This window comes from Triticum urartu, chromosome 3A, assembly GCF_056163025.1.
Source record: "Triticum urartu cultivar PI428250 chromosome 3A, HENAU_Tu73, whole genome shotgun sequence".
Taxonomy (NCBI): domain Eukaryota; kingdom Viridiplantae; phylum Streptophyta; class Magnoliopsida; order Poales; family Poaceae; genus Triticum; species Triticum urartu.
In genome coordinates, this window is record NC_141875.1 from 730,513,127 (window position 1) to 730,527,432 (window position 14,306).

A 14,306-nucleotide genomic window follows, 5' to 3' on the forward strand; every position below is an offset into this window, starting at 1 on the left:
ACTGCTTCATTGGGATGAGCCGGTGATGACGGTTGGAGGAGACACAAGAACGAAAGGGCAGAGCTTCCTTATATGGCTGATGGCAATGCGGCAATGCCCTAGCGCGCGCAGGCGATCGATCCCAAAATCAAAACAGAAATACTAACAATCAGACTAAGGTTTGGATTCATAAAAAGAAATTACTGCCAATAGCTGCAATCAGGTGCGGAGTATATTGATAATACACTAGTACCTGCTTGTATCCATAGGCTGGCCTCCTGGCGCGTAGCTGTATAGCGTTGTCGTGAGCGACGGCGGCGGCGGCCATCTACAGTCAGGCGCACGTTCGATTGATCTGATCGATAGCATTAGGGCTAGGACCTGGCCTCGACCAGCAAAACAATTACACACATGAGGCAGGCCACGATCGTACATGGGCTACTGGGCTGGGTCTGATGCATACTAGTTACAGGATAAATCAGCTGGGCCATCATTAATCAAGTCATTACTCGGCCATTAGCACACGCAATACACTAGTGCGTATACCAGAAATTTTCAGGGGGGGGGGGGGGGGGGGGGGCGAGCGGTTGGGGGATGTCCTGTCTCCGCCCCTGCTAGTTGGCATGCATAATACTAGCTATGATACTACCATTACGACCAGCCTTAAACTGCTCAGCTTCTCCATGCATGCACCTAGGAAGTCGATCCGTCGAGTGTAAACACGTTCCACGCGCATTGATTCGAGTGAACGAGGCACAGTGCCATCGCTGGTTCTCTGCCATATAAACCCAAGGGCCGGCCGCCGTCCCGTCTCCGTCGCTAGAGGTCTGTAGCCATCTATACTTCTAAACATTGAGAAAATCTTGGAGCTTGCGCTCGATGGACGCCGCCGCCGCCGAGCTGAAGCGTGCACGCGGCGGCGGCATCGGCGTCAGGCAATCCGTGGACCGGCTGAGCGCACTGCCGAACGACCTCCTGCACGCCGTGCTTTCGCGCCTCAAGGCCCGGCAGGTGGTGCGGACGTGCGTGCTGTCCGCGCGGTGGAGGCACCTCTGGCGCTCCGTGCCCTGCCTCCGCATCGACCAGCGGGAGTTCCATGCCGCCGACGGCTCCCTCGCCGAGCTGCAGCGGTTCAAGAACTTCACCCACACCCTGCTGCACCGCCATGACGTCGCGCTCCTAGAAGATTTTCGTCTCCTCGTACACCATGGTAGCGATATGCCTCACTATGCCGACAGCTGGGTCCGCCGCGGCATAAGTCAAGATGAGACATGGCCATGCAGGCTGAAAAAGTTGCACCTAACCAACGTGTTTTTGGATGGTTATTTCGTGAGGCACATCAATTCGCGGTGCCCTGCTCTGGTGGAAATGAAACTGGAAAACTGCAGCTACTTGCTTGCCGATGATACTAGCATCTCCTCCTCCTCGCTGAAGAAATTGGCTATCATCGGGTTCCGCCGTTCATCACTGGAGAGCATTTTTTCTGGATTGATTTTGGAGGCTCATGCTCTTGCTTCCCTCGGTCTGGAAGGGGATTATTGTGATATCATCGATACATGCCAACCAACTTCCATGCCATCTCTTGTCGATGCATCAATCCGTCTCACTGAGAGCGAGGAGTTCAATTACAACAACGATGGAGATAACTACCGGATTCGGAAGCAATTGTCTTTCCTCGAAGAGCTTTCCAATGTGACTAGTTTAAATTTGTCTCGTTTCGGGGTCATGGTACATATCATCTCAGTTTCTGCCTATCGATAACGCCCCCCCCCCCCCCCCCCCCCATGTATTCAGCTTGTCTCTTCTTTACCTATGGCCATTTACTAATCAGAAATTTAATTATGTGTGTATGTTTCAGTTTCTTGTCATTGATGATGATGCTGGTCGGTATCTCCCTGAGTTCAAAAACCTCAAGACATTGTCCCTGGTCGAGTGTGATATCAGTGATCACTTCCTCACGCTGGAGCATTTCCTGCGGAACTCGCCTAATCTGGAGAAGCTCACTTTGCGTTGTTGCAAGGTGCTACTACAACATCTTCTTTCATACCTAAATTTAGTAAGTAATATTAATTCTTTTATTCTGTCAGCAGCTCTCGGATTTCAGACAAAAAAGATCTAGAAATGATATAATGGAAAAGGCTCACTCATATTCCAATGGCATGGCAAGTGTTGAGTGCAAGAACCTCAGGCTCACTGAAATCATATATGATGATGATGATGTTCACCTATTGGTCAAGTTTTTGTTGGGCATGTCGAAGAATATGCCAAACAATAAGATCGAGATCACTAAAGTCTGATTACCCATACCGTATCCATATTGATAGGCAGAAAGGGAGAAGATATGTTGTCTATCGTTTTATGCCTTCCTTGTTTTAGATGTCATACCGTATCACCAAGTTTACCTTTTGTTCTTTCCTGAAGTCCATGCTTTGATTTAGATAAGTTGTGCATTATGAAGTTTCTGGAAGGATGTTATCTATCGTTTGCTGACTTCCCAATATGCTTTTTGTTCTTTCCTGAAGTCAAAGCTTCCATTGGGATCAACATCCATATGATCTAAGGTTGTGTGTTATGAAGATTATGTTCTTGATTTTTCAAGCTAATGTTCTGTAAATGTTCTTCCTGTGTACTGGCATACTCACATAGTATTGCATATATACTACTGCAAATAGGTTTTTGCTTGGTGCTTGAATGATTTTGTGGAGCCGTGAGTGTATTTTGTCAGAAACTTGGGATACACACAACTTTCTTAAGTGTAAAAATACACTTGGTACTAATCTATAGAGTCAGTACAAAGTAAACAAGTCGACACGTCGTTTTCTCTTCAGGACACTCAGTAAACAATCTTTTCTCTTCAGGACACTCAGTAAACAAGTGGTCACGTTCCTTCTGGCAATAGTTAACGGACCGGTGAAACATAGTCCACCTTGTTGCAATTAGTTGTTCATCTAGTGAAATAGTACTACTTGTGGTTCCCGTGGGGCAACCGGCTTATTTAGGGCATTTCTAACCGATCCCCAATATATAGTGGAGTATCTGGTGGAGTAAACCCTTAGTGGAATAAGTTTACTTCACTAAGTTTTGGCTGGACCTAGCCAATCCCCTATATATAACAGAGTAAAAAAATCATTTGCATTTCATTTTTGGCCACCGAAACTCATTTCTTTGCTTTTTTATTTCATTCAACGACATTTTGATACACGGCAGTACACAATTCACCAATTCTTTGCTATGAGAGCAATACCAAAGAAAACAAAGAACCACAATTAGTCATCTATAATACCTAAATACTTCATCTTCACTAAGTTATTTCTCTTGACATGAAACCTATCCACATCACTAATCAACATGCAGCCATCCACCTCACTCCACCTCAGCAGTCTAGCCACATCACCAATTCTAATACCCATTTATTCCTATGATTTATTCCTTCGTCAGCTTCCTCCTCTGTCTTTTGTAACAACTGTGATAGTTGAAGAGCCAACCATCATCCGTCATTAAGACCGAGCAGATGGGAAACACTGGAGTCCTATCTCCAATTCGTCTGCTCCCATCTCTCTTCAATACGCCTCCATCAGTCTTGGTGGAAATCATCGTTAGGCTTCCGCGAAGAAGAGGTGTAGCCCGTCCATGGCACAAACTCTCTGTAGTCCCAACCGAGATCCCCTGCCGCAACTTCTCCTCACTATCTTACTGGATGGAGTTCGAGGCTGCGAGGGTCAACCCGGCTCCGCTGCGAGTCTATGTTCAAACAACAACAATGGACATCCATATGAAGTAACGAATTGCTGGACCTAAAATCAGTATGAGCGTCAAGCACGCAACGAGCCTTGCTGAGCGCAACGGAGTTGTGGAGTAGCCGGGGAGGACCACGACTGACGAGGCCGGTGGAGCCTCACAGCGCGTGGTGCCTCTGTCTGCTGTGTGGAGGACCATGCTTGAAGGTGTGGCTTCCCCGACGTGCCGTGGGTTTCTGCATCGACGGCAAGAGGCTTACATGATAGGGCAGTTGTGGAGATTCTGAACCATCGGAGGAGCAGAACAGTGTCAGCTGAGGGGTCGAGCGCATAATCTACTCATCCGATTGCTTTTTGAGAACACATGATTGTAGGATCTATAATAATAACAAAACTGCCCTTAGAGCCCCCGCAGGCTTAGGGCATGTTTGGTTGCCGTCCACACTTTTTTTTGATGATATGGTTGCCCTCCACAATTTGCTACATTTGTGTGCGACAAGTGTGGCATGCCACAATTTTACTGTAGTATTGTCTGGACCACAAAAATGAAGGGCTAAAAAATGATCAGATGTACTGTAAAAGAAATCTAAATTTACACATCTTTTTTTTTGCCATACTTACACATCCTTTCATGACTAGGGAAACTTACTGTCTAAAAATGTCTTACATTGCTGCTATTTTCACTTGAATTCATTCGAGCCTCTTAGCATGACGACTTCCCGACTGTCTACTACAACAAGTTTTGCCCGACTCCGACGAGGGAGGGGTGATGACGGCCGCACGCCTTCGGCTCGCTTCAGTACTTGTAATCACCGCTAGATGGTCTACGGATATGAATGCAATTTTTATTATTTCTGGTATGCGTTGTACTGCCATGATTGAAAATGAATAGATCGAAAATTTTCTCGCAAAAAAGAAAAGATGTTCAATGCTTAATTTTTATCACTGATGCTCTTGCACCAGATGCAAAAATGTAGGAGCATATCCATTTTTTTCTGACAACGTATTTTTGTTGTTGTTGTTGTTGTGTGCATAGCACGATACCACATTAATCTTTTAGTTGCGGTCTAACTGTTCCATTGCAATGTTTTGATTTGGATGTACTTCCTCCGTCCTAAATTTCTTGTCTTAAATTTGTTTAGATACGGATTTATCTAATACGTCTATGTGATGTATGTATAAGGTAGTGTCTTATGGAGTTTATGGAAGGATGTTATCTGTCGTTTGCTGACTTCCCAGTTTGCATGTCTAGTAATATGTGTAATCAGGTTTACCTTTTGTTATACTATATGGCTGCAGTAAATAAATTAATTCGGTTACTACAGCGGTGTGAAGATCGGTCTGTGCTGGTGGAGTGGCGCGTCGAGCGGGACAATTAACGACCGGAGTGTAGGATTAGGCATTCTACGCTCTCGCTTATTTTAGCGCTATATACTATATAGTACGCGTACATACTTTCCGATACGATAGATACTACCTAGAACGTATGAAACAAAAGTGGAAGTAACTACATCCGATAGTAGAAAAAATTTGTCCATATATAGTACTTTCTCTGTTCCAAATTACTTGTCTTCAATTTGTCTAGATACGGATGTATCTAGACAAATCTAAGACAAGTAATTCGGAACAGAGGGAGTATATAAGAATGTTTAGGTAATATATATATATATATATATATATATATATATATATATATACTATTTTTTGGTAGTATGCCATATTTTGTGTATACTCTGTTTCGTGTACAAATATGTAGGTATTTCACAAATACAATAAAACTATAAGCTCACTTACAATTTTTTCATATAACTCACTTTGGAGTATTTTAGATATAGTATATAACACACTAAAAATAATAAAGTAGAGTATATACTATCACATGGTAGTATATGAGAAATAGGTGTAGCTGCACCCGGTAGTAGGATGCATTTTCCTATAGCTTATTCTACACCTGTAGTAACGCTATATACAAAATCTAGTAAAACAATATACAAAATGTAGTAGGGAAAATCCATCCTACCACCTGGTGGTAGTTACCCTACATGTCTCGTATACTATCATGTGGTACTATATATACTATTTTATTATTTTAAATATGTTCATATACTATATCTAAGATATTTTAAAGCAAGTTACGTGAAAAAATTGCATATGAGCCCATAGTTTTTGTTATATTTGTGAAATACGTACATAATTGTAAGTAAAAAAGAGCATACTCAATTAATGATACATACGACTTAAAAATTAGTATATATACTACCTAATCATTGTTATATACTACGTACTCCACGTACATACTCTCGGTTTCGACAGATAGTACATATAACATACAAAACGCAAATGATGGTAACTACGACTGCTTGTAGGAAACATTTGTCCTATATATATGTATATGTATATGTAAAATGTTTGGGGCACCTAGATGCCTGAGCTTGAGGAGGAGTATTACAAGCACGAGACGACAGGCCGTCTGAGGTGCGACCACATGGGGTATATATGAGGGGTGAGGGAGTCCTGGATTAGGGGGTGTTCGGGTAGCCGGACTATACCTTCAGCCGGACTCCTGGACTATGAAGATACAAGATTGAAGACTTCGTCCCATGTCCGGATGGGATTTTCCTTAGCGTGGAAGGCAAGCTTGGCGATGCGGATATTCAAAATCTCCTACCATTGTAACCAACTCTGTGTAACCCTAACCCTATCCGGTGTCTATATAAACCAGAGGGTTGTAGTCCGTAGGACATCAACTCCATATACAACAATCATACCATAGGCTAGCTTCTAGGGTTTAGCCTCCTTGATCTCGTGGTAGATCTACTCTTGTACTACCCATATCATCAATATTAATCAAGCAGGACGTAGGGTTTTACCTCCATCGAGAGGGCCCGAACCTGGGTAAAACATCGTGTTCCTTGCCTCCTGTTACCATCCGGCCTAGACGCACAGTTCGGGACCCCCTACCCGTGATCCGCCGGTTTTGACACCGACATTGGTGCTTTCATTGAGAGTTCCTCTGTGCCGTCGCAATCAGGAAGGATGCCTCCTCCCGTCTTTAAAGACGGCGCCGTTGCTAAGGGAGCCTTGGCTGTCGGCCAAACTCTCCGGTTAGGTGGTTTCCTCATGATCGCCTGTTCGGCTGTTGCGCCGACGGTGACCTCTCGGGTCATCAAAAGCAACCTACACGTCAGCTTGGAGCTCGTCGAGCAGCTAGATCCAATGGAGCTCTCTTCCGTAAACGAGCTCTTGGATCGCATCGCCGCCCTGGGGGTCGCTACGGATTACGACCAGGTTGGGCTCAAACCCGATCTAAGAGAAATTAACTCTCCCCAGGTCACCCACCACGTTGCCGTGGTAGAGAGGCAGTGCGGCGACCCTTCATCTATTTTAAGGACTAGCTACGTCTGAATTCCCGACCCCACCAAGCCGGATACCCGCGGAGGGGAGGATGTAACTCAAGACCTGAGCTTAGGATCAGGCAACGGGCCAGATTCATTGGACAACACCCAAGAATCCGAACTTCAGAGTTCGGAAACTCTTCGGCCTCCGAATCTTGGATTGGGTGAGGTTTCAGATTCAACGACACCCGCCCACCCGATCATAAGCGATCTCTCCCAAATCAGGCAGATGCCCGAGGAAACAGTACATCATTACTGTTCCAGATTCCTCCTGGTTATGAACAGGATAAAGGATTGTCGCGAGGAAGACGCGATCTCAATTTTCTGCAGTAATTGCACGCACAAGTGAATCCTTAACGCCGTAAGTTGTCGTGATATTACACGCTTCACTGACTTGGCGTCCATAGTACAAAAATACTGTGCGATGGAAAGCGCCTGGAAAACCGAAATAAAATTTTGGGATAATCCGGCCTTGAATAGTAATCCCGTCCGAACTAAGAGGATGCATCATCATAGGACACCCAGGATAAACACATAAAAGCCAAAACCCTCTACAGGGCATGGAACTGTACTGGAAAGATGGCTTGATGGACCCTGTAGAATTCACAGTACAGAGCACGCCACACCAATTCACAGCCTTAGAGCATGTTGGATACTCCGGCAGGTGGCCAAAATCGGCGAGGACCTCTTAATTCCGGAGGCCGCAGAAAGCCAGCCCAAGGACACCAGTACCGTTCTCACAGTCTTCGAGAATTTCGCATCAAACAATGTGCGAAAAAGAACACTCCGCAGCCTCGCCGAAGTCTATCAAGTTGCAACAATAAATCCATGGAGCGACACTGCCATTACCTTCAACGCAAGTGATGAACCTAGATTCCGAACAGCCCGAGCACCAGCCGCATTGGTCCTCAGTCCCATAGTGGACGGCTTTCGCCTCACCAAGGTGCTCATGGATGAAGGCAGCGGACTGAACCTCATTTATGAGGAAACCCTTCAAAAAATGGAAATAGACTGGAACCGCGTCGAGCGAAGCAGCACAACCTTTAGAGGAATAATCCCCAGTCGGGAAGCGCGCTGCACAGGAAAAATCACACTAGATGTGGTGTTCGGCACGCCGGATAATTACAGGTCCGAAGAAGTCACGTTTCAAGTGGCCCCGTTTAAGAGCGGATATCACGCTTTACTAGGGCGGGAAGCATTCACAATCTTCCAAGCAATACCCCATTACGGGTACATGAAGCTTAAGATGCCCGGGCCGAACAGAATTATCACTCTAGCTAGTGATCCGGACATAGCACTCCGCGCCGAAAACAAGACGGCTGCATTAGCCCTTGAGGCGCTATCCGAAGCCTTAGCGGCCGAGGAACTGACTGCGCTGCGCTCCACGGTTAACAGGGATGATGTGATACTCGATAAGAGACCCAAATCCACATCCTTCAAGCCAACTGACGAAATAGTCAAATTCCAGATCCATCCAACGGACCCCAATAAAACAGCTTCCATCGGGGCACGACTGAACCCTGATGCAGACGCCGCACTGCGAGAGTTCCTACGAGAGAACTGGGACATCTTCGCCTGGCACCCTTCAGACATGCCAGGGATCCCACGCAGGCTGGCCGAACACAGCTTAAATATCCTAAAAGGATTTAAACCTGTCAAACAAGCCCTTCGGCGTTTTTCTGAACCCAAGAGACAGGCTATGGGAGAGGAGCTAGCCAAGCTATTGGAGGCCGGATTCATCAGAGACATAAAACATCCGGACTGGCTAGCAAACCTGGTGATGGTACCAAAGAAGGACAAATCCTGGCGCCTGTGTGTCGATTTTAAAGACCTTAACAAGGCTTGCCCAAAGGATCCCTTCCCCCTCCCCCGTATCGATCAAATTATCGATGCCACCGCAGGACACGATTTGTTGTGTTTCCTCGACGCATACTCCGGTTACCATCAAATCAAGATGGCAGAATCAGACCAAGCTGCAACAGCATTCATCACACCATACGGCCCATTCTGCTTCAACACAATGCCCTTCGGGCTGAAAAACGCCAGCGCAACATATCAGCGCATGATCCAGACATGTCTGGCAAACCAGATCGGCAAAACAGTGGAGGCGTATGTGGATGATGTGGTCGTCAAATCAAGACATGTAGAATCCCTAGTAGACGACTTGAGGCTTACATTCGATAACTTCGGAAATACAACATCAAGCTCAACCCAGAAAAATGCGTCTTCGGCGTTCCAGCCGGAAAGCTCTTGGGCTTCATTGTATCCGGTAGAGGAATTGAAGCAAACCCAGCCAAGATCCGAGCTTTGTCACAATTGGATGTCCCAAAGGACCTTAAACAAATAAAAAAATTAACCGGATGCGTGGCGGCCTTAAGCCGCTTCATCTCCCGCTTGGGAGAAAAGGCACTACCCCTTTATCGCCTCCTTCGGCGCACCGAACACTTCGAGTGGACGGATGCCGCCACGGCCGGACTTGATGAAATAAAAGCCATATTGCCAACAAACCCAGTCCTGGCCGCGCCAAACACCGGCGAACCAATGTTATTGTACATTGCAGCAACACACCAAGTTGTCAACGCAGTGCTCGTTGTCGAGCGAGAAACGGACGGACACAAATTCCCCCTTCAAAGGCCGATCTACTACGTGTCCACTGTCCTCACTCCATGCAAATCATGGTACCCGCATTATCAAAATATTGCATACGCGGTATTCATGGCATCCCGGAAGCTACGACACTACTTTCAAGAGTGTTCCATAACAGTAGCCTCGGAAGTGCCACTAAACGATATTATCAACAACCGCGATGCAACGGGCCGGATTGCAAAATGGGCCATCGAGCTTCTCCCGTTCGATATAACCTATAAGCCACGGCGAGCTATTAAATCGCAAGTTTTGGCCGACTTCGTCGCAGAATGGACGGAGGCCGAGCTCCCTAAAGAGTATGGCACATATTCAAACTGTATTATGCATTTCGACGGCTCCAAAATGTTGGCCAGACTGGGGGCCGACGTCGTCCTGACGTCCCCCACAGGAGACACAGTCCAATATGTGCTCCAGATCATGTACACGGATTCCAACAATGCAGCCGAATATGAGGCCCTCCTACATGGCCTCCGGATAGCAGTATCCATGGGTATCCAGCGCCTAGAGGTACGCGGGGATTCAAACCTCGCGATATCCCAAATAAACAGAGACTTCGACGCCAAGGACCCAAAAATGGCAGCTTACCGCAACGCCGTCCTAAAAATGTCAGCTCAGTTCGAAGGGCTAGAGTTTCACCATATAGCCCGAGAAAACAATCAAGTGGCGGACGTCCTAGCACGCATCGGAGAAAAACGCGATGCAGTCCCCCCAACATCTTTTTGGAAAGATTGCTCAAGCCATCCGTAGCATGGGAGGGGGAACCCGCAAATAACAGCCCGAACCCAGCCGCACCATCGGCGCCGAACAATCTGACACAATTGGAGGCTCTGCCAACGAAATTACACCTTCAGCCCACGTAATAATGGCGGTTATCGCCCCGTGGACAGAACCATTCCTAGCCTACCTTACTAGGCAGGAACTCCCAGAGGACCAAAACGAGGCCCGCTGCATAGTGCGGCGATCTAAAGCCTATAGAGTCCATGAGGGAGAGCTTTATAAGAAAAGCACTACCGGAGTCCTTCAAAGGTGCATCTCCGAAGAGGAAGGGCGGAACCTTCTGGCTGAAATTCATGCCGGACTCGGTGGTCACCACGCCGCTGCTCGGTCCCTTGTTATCAAGGCTTTCCGTACTGGTTTTTATTGGCCGACGGCCCGGGCAGACGCTCAGGACCTAGTCCAACGATGCGCTGGTTGCCAACTTTTTGCCAACCAAAGCCATATGCCACCCACGGCACTCCAAACTATACCCATCACCTGGCCTTTTGCGGTCTGGGGGCTTGACATGGTCGGACCCCTTAAAGGTGGGACCCATAAGAAAAAATACTTACTGGTCATGGTGGATAAGTTCACCAAATGGATAGAAGCCAAGCATGTTAAAACGGCCGAATCCGGTCCTGTGATAGACTTCATATCCGGGGTTGTACACCGTTATGGCGTCCCCCACAGCATCATAACCGACAACGGTACAAACTTTACCGCCGACAAGGTAAAACTCTGGTGCAAAAACATGGGCATCAAGCTCGATTACGCTTCCGTCTATCACCCCCAAACCAACGGCCAGGTCAAACGTGCAAATGGTCTTATCATGAGCGGCATTAAACCCAGACTGGTGCGGTCCCTCAAGGAATCTAACACACACTGGGTAGAGGAGCTCGACTCCGTGCTATGGGGGCTGCGGACCACGCCAAATCGCACCACCAGATACACACCATTTGTTATGGTGTACGGCGCAGAAGCAGTTCTGCCCTGCGACATAATTCATGACTCACCTAGAGTGCGCATGTACGAAGAAAGAGAAGCCGAGCTCGATCGGCAGGACAACTTGGACGCCTTGGAGGAGGAGCGGGACGTGACAAAAGCCCGTTCCGCATTTTATCAACAACAGGCCCGAAGATATCCAAGCAGAGAAGTACGGGCCAAAAATTATAACGTTGGCGAACTAGTCCTACGCCTGCCGGATAAGAAAAAGGACAAACTCAAGCCCAAGTGGGAAGGTCCATTCATAATCGACCAAGTCCTGACTGGTGGGGCGTATCGCCTGCGAGATGCGTCGAACAACCGACTCGAGCCGAACCCGTGGAACGCCACCCATCTCCGAAGATTCTATGCCTAGCGCTGGACTCTGTGTTCGTCTCCTTCCTCTGTCCATTCTTTTTTGAATTTTTATGTCTTACATTTCTCTCCTTCCCATTTTTTCTTTTATAGCCCTTAAAGGCTCACCTAGTGATGCGCCACTCGCGGTCCTTAAACCTGGGGGCTTCTTTAACAGAAGCTTATTTATACGGGCTTCACGCCCAACACATGCGTCAAACTTCCGCATGTACCTTTTTCTTCACCATTATATGCATCGATATGACTTAAGTTTTGGCCAAGCTGGGTTGCCTGGCTCCTGTGCTTACCCCTACGTTCCCGATTGTTCGGCTAGGCGGTAAAGGGAGCACCTCTGCGATTGTTACTGCCGGGTCAGCCGGACGTGTACCTCAGACTGGGTGAAGCCGAAAGCTAGCGTTCTTAAGGGAATATTCGATCGGTGAAATAAAAGATGATCTTTTACTCATTTTATGCGCCCCCAGATGCTTTTTTTTCTGCGTCTCTTCACGCAGTCCGGACATGCACCTTAGGGCATGCCTCCCAGCGAAAGGAACCCTTAACGGAACTATTCTCTCTGGAAGTTGTTTCTTACTAACCATGTAATATAACATAACTAGTTGGGCACTTGTCTGATAAAGCACTGATGACCCCTACGCCTGGTCTCCACGCATACCCCGGTTCTTATATAACCGCTAGGGTATTCGGACACACTCCGCACCGTCAGGTCCCGAGGTTGAAGCGAAAAGGTCGGCAACGACAAACGATCTACAATCCGGCTAGAAGGCATTACACATGTCAATTCAAAATTACACAGTCATTCTGACTGATTATATTCCTCTTCTATACCATCTAACAGGCTGTCTAATTTACAGTCCTGCTGGGAATACTTCGCGGCCAACTCTACTTGACCGTATACTAAGCTTACAGGGATCTCCTTCCCGTCAGGCCCCACTGGTCTGACCTCGGCCATGTGGTTTGGGTCAGACTTCATAAAACGGATCTTCACCATGGCCCAGGCCTCCCTAGCGCCTTGTCGGCAGGCCGATATCTTCCACAACCGGAAGCGCCGCCGAGCTCCCTTCAGCTTCTCCGCAAGCTCTCCAAGGCCCTCGGGCACGGAGTGGGCAGGCCATAAGGCTTGGGCAATACCTCGCATCGCTTGCCGAATTCACTCGTGCAGTTGCAAGAGTTCGGGAAGAAGGTCACCCGTAGAATCGGGCATCTCCTCTGCAGGACGACCTGTGAGCATACCTACAGACATTACTCTGTTAGTCGACTTCCTCGCCGAACTCTTTTTTCAAAGTTCGTTCAAGCACTTACTAAAAATGCCGCGTCGAAGCCGCTGATTCTCCTTCGTGGAGTCCGACAGCTGGCCACGAACATCTTTAAGCTCGACGTCCAGCTTGGTGTTGGCATCCTGAAGATCATTCTTCTCTCGCCTCACCTTTGTCAACGTACTCTCACCGGCCTTTAGCCGGCATAAGAGTTGTTGCTTGTCCGGATCGAGTCCGACGCCATCTGCAATATGATTTGGCAGATTTGCACCCACACCGCACAATACTAATCTTTCGAAGTGTATCTTACCTGAGGGGGTCTCTTTGGGCTCCCCTGCTGCGGCTAGTGCGGCCTCTAGTTGGGCCTTGCACTTTTCCAGCTCCTGGGACAGTACGGTATTCTTCTCTGTAAGAACCTGCATATTAAATGATCCTTAAATCAGTTGCTCTAACTGCTTTAAGTCTCAGGGGCTACTGGCATATATATATATTTAACCAAAATTTTCTTACCCGTATGTCTTTTACATACTGCTCCGTGGCTCTGGCTAAACCATTTTGAGCGGCACGGAGGTACGCATCTCCCGAATTAAAAGCATCTAAAGCCTCTTGGGAGAAACAAGCGTCGCGTAGAACTGTCCGGTGACGCCTGTGGTTCATGGCGCTCTCCACTTCAAAATTTGTGGTAGACAGCCTGTCCGCATCCTCTGTCGGAGGAGCGTCCGGTGCGCGCCTTGTGCTCGCCTCCGCTTCCTGGCCAGACGTTGGAGCCTGGCTGGTGGAGGCGCGATTGGCAACCTCTCCGGATGTAGTCCAGCGAGGTCTCTTCGTTCTGAAGATAGCACGAACGTTAATATGCCCTGACAGAATAACTCCAGGGAAACAGAGGGTGCACTATACCTTTGCGCCGGCATCTCAGTCCGGACTACATTCCTTTTCGCCCCACGGGGCCCTGCGGCCCCTCGTTGGCTAGCCGCCGCAGGTTCGGCCTCCTGCCTCGGAAATCTCCCCTGCAAAACACGGTTGTCGTCAGAAACACCGGGATACGTGAGGGTGGAATCTCTTTCAAGGGAATAAGACCCCGGTTTCTATCACCTGGGAGGCCGGGATTAACCCTGGGTAATCCGCCGTAATGGCTACCAAGGTATTGTCCTTGCTTAGCTGATGGAACACCCCGTCGATAAGCT

General features: G+C 47.8%; 1 protein-coding gene across 1 annotated transcript; it reads left to right on the forward strand.

The window, feature by feature from the left end:
• Positions 1–858: 858 nt before the first annotated feature.
• Positions 859–2,276, forward strand: LOC147982343 (MEIOTIC F-BOX protein MOF-like). The gene is made up of 3 exons (XM_087516278.1): positions 859–1,707; positions 1,838–1,999; positions 2,067–2,276. Exons 1-3 carry the CDS (start codon positions 859–861, stop codon positions 2,274–2,276), a joined length of 1,221 nt encoding a protein of 406 aa, XP_087372404.1.
• Positions 2,277–14,306: the final 12,030 nt, after the last annotated feature.